This window comes from Lolium rigidum, chromosome 5, assembly GCF_022539505.1.
Source record: "Lolium rigidum isolate FL_2022 chromosome 5, APGP_CSIRO_Lrig_0.1, whole genome shotgun sequence".
NCBI classification, from domain to species: domain Eukaryota; kingdom Viridiplantae; phylum Streptophyta; class Magnoliopsida; order Poales; family Poaceae; genus Lolium; species Lolium rigidum.
This window is the reverse complement of record NC_061512.1, coordinates 43,869,238-43,879,889: the sequence shown is the minus strand read 5'-3', so window position 1 is coordinate 43,879,889 and position 10,652 is coordinate 43,869,238. Positions and strand designations below refer to the sequence as shown.

Here is a 10,652-nt window from a genome sequence, read left to right as displayed (position 1 = left end):
TCATAAGAGAGAGTTGGATCCAAAGTCGCGAGTAGTATATGCACTAAAATACACGTTGTGTTGAAAAGTACTGGACTAGAGCTTGTTGACAAGGGAAGTTGCAAGGATTAGTTTCAAAATGGCTATAGACGAAAAGAAGATAACTGTTTACCTATTTCAACTTTCAAGTATCAGCACTCTGAAGTCTGAGCCGTGATAGAGATATAAAATCCTGGTTCCCAAAATTAAATTCCCCGTGATTAGAATTCAGCAAACAAACCTCCGTTGGATAACAAGAGGTCTTAAGTCTTAAGTCTTAACCAACGATGTCCTCCAAGGCCTATAGACTTGTGATTTGTGAAGTTGCTAACAATCATGTATGTTTCCTTGCAGCATCGTCGTTCCATATTGACCTCACAGTAAAACAAAGCAGGCGTCGATCATAGACAAAGCAGTAAGACGTTACAGTTGAGCGCATACCTCTCACGCTTCGATCTCCTCCGCGGTCATCCTAGCTGCAGCCTGCGAGCGAAATTGGATCCATCCGACAAAAAAAACACTAAACGGTCAGAATCCATGGAACGTGAAACAGAGGATCCGATGAAATACAATAGCACCACCATGGATCAGAGGGATGGGGACGTACTGCTGACCCGCGGCGGTGGAGGCGGAGGAGAAGCGCCATACCTCTCCCTGACGGTCACGGCCACCACGCCCCGCCGCGAGACGAGCATTGAGCACGGTCGGGGAGCGGCAGGTCGTAAACCCTAGATGGGAAATTTGGGATGACAAGATCGTAACGGCTCCGTGCGTGAATGAATGGGCAGCTGTGGATTTCGAATATCTTTGGTGGACGGTGACAGTCTGCCTTCACAATTACTTCGGCATCCAGACTGTAGATTTTGACCAAATATTAATTAAAAATATAAGCATTTACAATATAAAATCTGTTGTATTGAAATATTAATGAACTATATAAAATCTGTTGTATTGAAATATTAATGAACTATATAAAATCTATTGTATTGAAATATTAATGAAGTATATAAAAAAAATATAAGCATTTACAATATAAAATCTGTTGTACTGAAATAGTAATGAAGTATATTTTAATACTATTATATATGTGTTTGGTATTATAGATATTGGCATTTTTATTTATTTTGTGTTAAGTTTTGCAAAGTTTGACTTTAACCTAGGTTGCGAAGCAAAAAAAAATGAAGGGAGTAAGAGCATCTCCGCTCACATGACTCAAATGGGGTCGAACAGTTCTCGGTCCAAACAAGATTTGGAGATAGATGTCTGCTTCCTCAGTATTATGATGTCACTTCGTCTTGCTCGACAAACTTTGATGGCAATTACAAAGACATCGGAATATGAAACTGGAAAAGAGAATGCAACGGGGTTCATTTGTATAGTGATCATGAGTTGAATCACGAGGATACTGAAGTGTCACCTCGGGCTTTCATTATATGGGGAAGCAATAGAGAATGATATATGGATAACACAAGGTTCGCTCGAAGTTACACGAGCCATCACGGACGTCCATGGTCTCGTTTACTGATGGGAATAAATTTCAGAGTCATATTTGTGTGTTACCAAACCTACAGGGTCGCACGTTTAAAGTAATTTAATCTCTTGTGAGAATTCATGTAGGAGTAATTAAGTTATATACGATATGTGGTTGAGATAACGACATCGAAATTGTCCAGGGATCATCGACCTAAAAAAATTGGAGATGTTTTGGAATTGTTCTGGGACTTCAATACGTGAGAGAAAAACTATGGGAAGTATTCCAGAGTTATTATTATTGTTTCACAGTAATATCGGAAGAGTTCGGGAGTTGCTAAATATATTTTTGATCTTCAGGACAAGTCTTTGCAAATGGGAACGGTGCCTCCAAGGACACTGAGGTCTGTGCCGACGGTTAACATGGTTGTGCCAAGGCCACATTGTGCCGTCGGCGAGGTGCCGACGGCGGCCATTGGCACAAGCATATGCCGACGGAAACCGAAGCTGTGCCGATGGCTGGCGCCGTTGGTACCTCGCCTGTTTCCTGTAGTGTCCAGGTCACGTGCCACATCTGTCCATGTTCCCGTCTCGGACGTGTGCACCTGCAGGTCTCCAATCTCCACGGGATCTGCCCATGTCCACGGTCCCCTTCACGAACTCAGCGACACTTCCTCGTGCAACTCGCTAACGAGAAGACCCTCGTGTTGCGGTAGGTCAACACCATCGACCTCTCCGACCTCATCCCGCCACACTCGTGTGCATTGACAGTCTCTCTCCAGGTGATTGAACTCTCGCTACCATGCTGTCTTCCTAGACCTCGGCATCAACCGCGTAGCCAGCACCACGTGATACATACATTTATATCATCATATATGGATAGTTTTTATTGATATTGCATTATTTCCATTTATTTATAGATGATTTATGGGACTTTCGTACAAAGTCCCATGTTTTTATATTTAATTAATGGGAAGCAGAAAACTTTCTTTTTCGTATTTTATATTTTAGTGACTTTCGTGGAGTCAAATAATTTTAAAAAAGATATCACGAAAGTTTTTTTATCCGAACAAAGACCATGGGTACAAGGAGTCAACCCAAAGTAGATCCCATGGTGGCGCGGTTAGATACCCTGTGGCGCCATGGCATTTAGCCACGCCATGGGGCTAATGACTGCAAAAACTTACTTATAAGTTCAAAAAAAAACATTTTCAGACTTTGCCAATGATATACTATCTTACAAGCATGCAAAATCGCAATGCAATAATTTTAGAGATATTAGATATAAATATGATTTTCGATTTTTCAAAATAAGGTGTCACTGGGGTCATGTGCACCAAATCTCCACGCTTATATATATTTATATTTAACGCAAATGCCAGTAGTCCCTTACTGTGCAAAAGTTTCCAGTGACATGATCAAAGGCAGTGCAATCCCTACAACAAGTTTCCACCCATCGAACTTGTCCCTCTCAAGGCGCGGCTCAGGCATCACACAATATGACATGTTCTTAATGATCTCCCGCAAAAGCTTTAAACCTGGAGATTCATGCGCGGACAGCCTAGTTGCTCGGACATTTTCGCACAACTGATAGTTCGATTTCATGGTCCAAAAGGAGCCAGGGATCATAGTTCTGCATGTGAAGTTCCTATAAACTTCAGGTTATATTATTGCATTGTGCATTGGAAACGAACTCAAACAAAAATTTAATCAATTTATTGGTTTCACTTCCGATCTGTTGCGGTGACGGTTCTTCCAGCGCACTGCCAAGTTTCCTTCCCACAAAGTAATTTTAAGCACAGATAATGCAGAAAACAAAGTAATATGAAAATATGCAAAAGCTTATAAATTCAGAAAACCGAACATAAACATTTACTGCAAATAAAATACTGCCATCCATCAAAACAAGAAACAAGCATACATCACCTCTCCGCCCCACGGCGCAGAGACATCAGCCATACAACACACCAACCAATCTGAATAAAATTCATAGTTTTGGTATACCAGAAAAAATAACCCTGTGCCACACAACTTCATATTCAAGCATACTCAAGTCTTCCAGATGATGGCAGAGCACGCCCTACGCTCTATCTCCCCCCTGCCTGCTCACAATTCTTCAGAAACATCATCCACATTCAGCAACACACTGACCATGTCGTCTTCTTTGTTGGACTCCTTCCCGAGGCTGTTCGTGAAGCCAACGACATTGGCGAAGTAAAGAAAGTCCTCGTCCTCGACGGCCTCCGGCCCGAGGCTGTTCATAAAGGTGAGGAGAGTCACGAAGTCAGAGTCCTGGAAGTAGCACGCAACCTCGGTCTCAGTACCCTGCGCCATGCACAATCGCCATGACGGTGGTGAAGTCAGGCGCTTGGAGGTTCAGGATGCTGTCGTAGGCGTTGATCTCGTCGTCATCCAACGAGAAACTGGCACCACTGAAGTCAGGGCTTGTCTGCATTAACATAATTTTTTTAATTATGAAGCCTCGGCAGTGTTACCGAGATTCAGAAATGCATTTCTAATTGTAAACTGGGAAGAACTTACCTCGCCAAGACCGGAGTTTGAGCCCTCACAAGAATGCGCCTCACCAAGACCGGAGTTCAAGCCTGCCTCACCAAGACCAGACTTCGAGCCCTCAGAAGATTGTGGTCCGCTACCTGGAACCAAATGCCACAAACCATGCATTATTAATTACATTTTCAATATCCATAAATCCATCAGGGGTCCTTACAGTAAAACAAGTGAGCAATCGAATAGTCAAGTGAACCGAGACTAAAAGTTCAGCACAGATAGCTGAAAACCATTGATTGAACAAATATAACAAAAAAAAAATCCTAGATCTTATAAAATTAGAAGCTGTGTCCAAATCCAATCCCTTTAACCCAACCTATACTTATTTCTCCACAAAAGACATAAAAACACAATTCATTTTGAAGCCACATCTATGCAACGATGGCGAAATTTAGAGAAATTTGCAGGATATATTTTACTACTTTTCTGTAAAAGGATCATCCTTGAAAAAAAAAACAATGGTACGACAGAGTCGTCATTATGAGAATTGCTTTCAGCTTTTTTTGTACTTTCAATTTTTCATTACTTGAAGTGACGCATTTCGATAAGTCAATACAATATATTAATGCAAAGAACATATGTTCAGTAACTATTCAATATCCTTGAGCCCATGTTTTATTGACCAGTAATGCTTAATTTTACATATCAGACAAATCTCAGAGGGTTGATTGGCATGTCAAATAATAGTAAAGGCTTATATATTAGGTGTTCTATCGGATGTCGGAAACAAACACAACACACACTATAAGTGTGCACAGTTTGGCTCAAGCCTCAAGGTGTATACTACACACATGCAACAAATTTGACTAGAATATACTTTCCCTATTCATAATTCCAGCTATAACACAAAACAAATTTTAGGGCGTTTCAAAAACCAAAACAATGCATTGAACAGGAAAAAAGTGTCCAACAGATGCCACCTCAAGAACCAGAGCTTTTTTGGGAGAGTTCTGATGATTACCTCATTGTACTAGATTGTGAAAATAATCTAAAATGAAGACGGGGTACAGTTTCGCGTGCACAACTTTTATTCGAGGACATGGTCGAAGGAATATTTCAGCCACCAGGCTAGTATGTTGTAAAATTTATGGTAGCAAGTTAATCTTCTCCAAGATTAAAAAGAACTGGCAAATAAACTCTATTGTTAGAAAGGCCATAGTAATTCACAAGACTGCAAACGTTCCGTTGGGTTTGCACTTTGCATAATATTAAGTGGAAGTGAGAAACTATCTCACCTCTTTCTTCTTCTTGCCCCCATGAGTTTGTAATAAACAGCCAATGGTCATGGTTCTCCTGTCAATTAACACTTCTTTGTTGCCTCTGTTTTCTCATTTGTCAGTGTCATTACTGACCATCTGTTTTCTCATTTGTCATTACTGACCATCGAAACACGTGCACTCTATCAGTTATGCTCCTCACCTCTCCTCTATCGCCGTTTTCATCCATTAGTCACACAAAACCTACCCTTACTAGCTATTGCTATGATGCATTGTGCCACAATTTAGCTATACTGGTCACTGCAAACATGTGTTAACTAATTTCTGCCACCACAGCCCTTCCCAGCCACTGCCTGGAACACCAATCACCACCATAGGCCTCACCGACCAGTTAGTTGGTTACCACCAGGCACAGTTGACCTTGCCGACCACTTCACTAGTCATTACTATCACTGCAAACCTTACCTAATACTCCCTCTGTCCCATAATATAAGATGTTAACATCTTATATTATGGGACAGATTGAATTTGAGAAGGGCGAAAGGGTAATGTGAGTCTCTTGTTAACCGTAGAGATCCTCCTCAAGATAGGTTTTCGCACCGCTTTATAAATAAAGCCACAAACAAGTATATCAAAGATAAACAAAAAGTAGAAGGGGACCAAAACTTGCCACCGAAGACACCGGAACGAGACCCAGGGGAATCGGAGCTCCACGACGATGCCCCAAGAAGGTAACGATGCATAGCGCCGCTGTCGTTGAGACCACGACGGTTAGGGTTTTCACCCGGATCCCTAACGCGGAAAAGGTACCCACAACGGTGCCCTCAAGAGGTTACAACACCCGCATGCATCGCCACCGTTGGCATCGAAATGCTAAGCTTTCGCCCGGACAAACCTTCGCACACGCCCGATATTTCGGACTGCTCACTAAGCCCGGCCTCCAAATCGCGATCTCGGAGCTACCATTGCCGAAGTTCCATTAACACCATGATCACAGGCCGCTTTCTCCTCGCATTCAAATGACTAAGGAGCAAGGCCATCACCACCGCGCCGCTAGCCGTAAAGACGCCTGCGCGATCCACCTTCCGGGGCCGCTGCCTCGGCGTCCTTGAGCTCAGGACAGCAGCACACTAGGGGCTGCCGACTCGAATGAGGTAGGTCAGCGACGGATCAACCGCCGGTCACGGACGCCCAGCAGCCAGTCGTAGGAGTGCGCCCTCCACTGCTGGAGACTTTTGCTGACCGGACACAGCAGGAGCACACCAGGTCTAGATTAGGCCTGGCCAGGGCCCAGATTGGGCCCGTAAAGTCCCTGCTGGCACGCTGCAGCACCACAGCTGCCGCTGCCGCCGCAAGTAGATCAGCCATGTGCCACGCCATCACCGATCCTGAGCTGTCTCCACCCTCACACCGAGATAGTCACGCTTCTCACCCAGCACATCGCCCTCACCGGCCATCGTGGTCCGTGCCGAAGCCTCCATGCGAGGGGGAGAAGGGGTCCCGTTGCCAGTTCCCGGGCTACGTCCGGCGGCACCATCCGGTGATGCTGAAAAGGGGGAAGAGAGGGAGAAGGGACTCTGTTGGGCGGCGCCCAGGGTTCCCTTCCTGTCTCCACGTTGGTGACATAGGAAAGAGAGGGATTTTATGGTAATTCTAGCAACTGTGATTTTATCCGCAATATTATAAATAAATTCTTTTTTCTTAACAAAACAAGGACGAAAACTAAAGTGTTGTGTTGGAAGGGGAGTTGTCAACATCAAAAGAAACTAAATCAGACTAACATATTCATTTCATCAAATCAGCCATTATCAATCCAATACAGCCTAGCTAAAACCCCATCAACGCATCCACGAATAGACCTATACAGACACATTTTGATTGAGAATCCTCACCTTGAGACATGGATAAAGCAACTGGCTCCAATCCCTCGTAGTTCATGGTGCTCGCGATTACGTCTTTCGAAGAAATCAACGATAGAGCTGTCTTCGCATACTTAAAGAACGGAAAGGATGGAGGAGTGCACAAGTGTGGGTTAGGTTGTTTTTCGAAGAGTCAAACGGGACGAATATATAGTACAGGATGCAATGCGAACACAACGCATAATCGTGTGTCCACATACAAAAATACTAATTTGAGAAGGTTCCAATTTGAGAAGGTCCAAAAGATAATTCGACTCTCTTATCAACCTTGGAGGAGATATACATTCTTACATTGCACACAAAGCAAGTGTAAAATTTGTAGTTGCACAACTATTTATGGTAATTGTAGCAATTAAACTTTTATCCGTGATTTTTAAAAAAGTTTTCTTAACAAAACAAGGAAGCAAAACTACCATGCATGATAAAAGGGAAGCTGTCAATATCAACAACAAAAAATGAAATAAATATATCCATTTTCATCAGTCTGGAATGATCAATCCAATACAAACTAGCTAAAACCCCGTTCAAAGCATCCATGAATGGATCCATATATATCCATTTTGATAGAGCATCCTCACGCTGAGACATGGATAAAGCAGCCAGCTCCAATACGTCGTAGCTCATGAAGCTTATGATTGTGTTTTTCAAAGAAATCAATGAAGCGGCAAAGGATGGAGGAATGCACAAGAGTGGGTTAGGTAGAATTTGGAATAGTCCAGAGGGGCAGATACATAGTACAGGATGCAATGCAACCACACCACATAATCGTGTGTATACATACAAATATACTAATTTGAGAAGGATGAAAAGGAAATTCAAGTCTCCTATCAAGTGAAAAAAGGTAGTTGCATATCTATTTATGTTAATTCTTGCAATTGCGAATTTATATGCAATACCTAAAATAAAATTGTTTTCTTAACAAAACAAGGGCGTTGCATGATAAAAGGGGTTGTCAATACTAGAAATCACAAAATCAAACTAATATATTAATTTCATCAAGATGTGAATTACCAATCCAGTATAGCCTAGCTAATCCACATCAAAGCATCCACAAATAGACCTATATAGATACATTTCGACAGAGCATCCTCACCTTGAGACATGGATAGAGCGACAGGCTTAAATCCCGCATAGCTCATGAAGCTCATGATTATGACTTTTGAGGAAATCAATCATAGAGTTGTTGTCGCGTAACTAAGACACCGAAAGGATTGAGGAGGGCACAAGCATGGTTTAAGTCGTCTTTTGAAGAGTCCAAAGGGGTGAATATATAGTATGGATGCAATGCAAACACAGTGCTTAATTATTTGTACACATACAAATAAACTAAAAGACGCAGGAGTGTGAACATGAATAAGGGCACTACAAAATACTCGAAGGCATTTAACACCCGACCCAATCAGATGAAGACGTATCCATGTATGCAATGTCATTGCAGTAGAAAAGGTAATAAATCAAGATAAGAAAACATCCAAAAGTCATGTCTTGATGGCATCATCATAACATGGCAAGAAACAAAGATAGAAGAATGACAACACACGACACCCAATGAAGTTATTTTTAACATGGCATTGCAGTAGAAAAGAGTTATTTTTAAGGTGCTACCATGCTCTTTCTCGAAGTATTTCATTGTCTCAAGTTTATATTGCCACTCCACTTATAATGCGCCGGCCCTGACCACAACAAAAATTAAAATGAAATGTAACCAAAGTTATCCACATTAGGCACAAAGAGAGAAACGATGCAAATGTTCTCACCTCAATGAATAAGTTTCGCGAGAAAGGGGGGGAAAACGGACTATATAGTAAGAGGAGATGGAGTATGCAGAATAAAACATGGCCATGTGTATAAATAGATGACCCGGGACAAAATCTTCTCAGAGATATGGATTTCCTCAATGTCATTTAATGCAAAAGAAAATCTTGCCTACATAAATAGTCATACTACAAGTGATATGATAATTTGTAGATGTAACAAATGAAAAGTAGTAATAGAGAACGAACGATTGTGTCCATACTGCTAAATAGCACCAAAACAATAACTATCCATCAAATATACTAAAGCCATACTAAAAGCGAACTATTTCACCAAATTATTTAATAAATCTGATCTTTGAATTCGTGTTATGTTTTGGATAGTCTGTTAGGGTACATTCGTTCTCGTACGGTAACATATCTGTTAGTAGAACCAAATGAGCAACATACAAAATTGTATTCGCAACATGTTGTACAATCATAAGTGTTATTAAGTAAAATTTAGACACTAAGAGTGTTAGAATGCGAACATGCAATGTGCACTTTTTTTGATAGTTTAAGCTCATATGTTGTGTGTTAGCCATCAATTCTAACAGCTTAAAACTATAATACTTAACTCGGCTGGTAGGTGAACTATGTGCTACATTAATTACCCCATGGCATTTCACATTCGAATTAACTCTCTGAGTTAATTTGAAATGGATCCAAATAAGAAAAGGAGCATGGTACCACCTTAAAAATACTACCTCGGTTCCGTTCTAATTGATGCCAATGGTACCCACGCGGGCTAGTATGTAGGTACACTCCAGCGTCACTTAAATCGGAACGGAGGGAGAGTAACTCTAAAGATCCAAATAAGAAAGAGCATGGTACTTTACCTATGTTAGATATCTTTTCTGTTATAGAGTTAAAAATAGATTTTATAGTGCGCTACTTTTCAACATTTAACATAAAGTTAAGGTTTCTATGAATTTAGGCAATACAATTCGCTTGTGTACATAACATTCACAAGGCACCAATCCCCATTTTTTAATTCCCAACAATCTAAACATATGTAACAAGTGAGATCATTTGCTGCTGGAAATAACTTTTGCTTTGAATAGAAGTCACCCTTGATCTGATTCCGTGATAAACCACACTCCTACTCATAGTATTGTGACCTTCACCACATGATAATGAGGCTCTTCACTACATGCTTTTTCGTAAGAGTACTTGTACTGTGCTGATCTGTGGTGGCGGCCGGTTCCGAGGAGAAGCGCCCGGTGCCTCTCGCTAGTGGCCCCGACCACCATGCCCTACCCCCGTTAGATCAGTAGGCACGGCCCTAGCCAGGGTTCTGGAATCTAAGTGAGGAATTTGGTATGGGTGGAGGGACAATATATCATTTCTTCGCTTCAGTAGTATGGGTTTGTAAACACGTGAAAGTTGGATTTTGAGAAAATGGAAACCACCACCATATCCCTTTCATATTTGCATTCTAACACTCTTTGTATCTAAAAGTTTACTTAAATATGCATATGATTGCACAAGGTGATGCAAATATATTTCTGTATGTTGCTCTTTCGGTTCGACAAAATCAATATGTTAACAAAAATGAAAGTTCCCTACTGGAATATCGAAAACATAACAAATTTTTTGATAATCAAATTTATGATATATTTCGGTGGATTAGTCCGGTTTTAGTATGGTATTTGTATAGGTGACAT

At 41.4% G+C, this 10,652-nt stretch overlaps 1 protein-coding gene across 1 annotated transcript; it reads right to left on the bottom strand.

Annotated features, from left to right (window-relative positions):
- Positions 1 to 3,594: 3,594 nt before the first annotated feature.
- LOC124655903 lies at positions 3,595 to 8,968 on the bottom strand. The gene is made up of 4 exons (XM_047194731.1): positions 8,798 to 8,968; positions 4,030 to 4,142; positions 3,813 to 3,937; positions 3,595 to 3,742 (listed from the first exon to the last, which is right to left on the bottom strand). Exons 1-4 carry the CDS (start codon positions 8,820 to 8,822, stop codon positions 3,595 to 3,597), a joined length of 411 nt encoding a protein of 136 aa, XP_047050687.1. The 5' UTR covers positions 8,823 to 8,968.
- Between the last annotated feature and the right edge of the window lie 1,684 nt (positions 8,969 to 10,652).

Excerpts from the sequence above, each read along its gene's own strand:
- LOC124655903 (XM_047194731.1), bottom strand. The coding sequence starts at position 8,822 with ATGAAATACTTCGAGAAAGAGCATG. Across the intron at positions 4,143-8,797 it reads ATACTTCGAGAAAGAGCATG|GTAGCGGACCACAATCTTCT; the intron begins GTAGCACCTTAA and ends ATTTGGTTCCAG. Across the intron at positions 3,938-4,029 it reads CAAACTCCGGTCTTGGCGAG|ACAAGCCCTGACTTCAGTGG; the intron begins GTAAGTTCTTCC and ends ATGTTAATGCAG.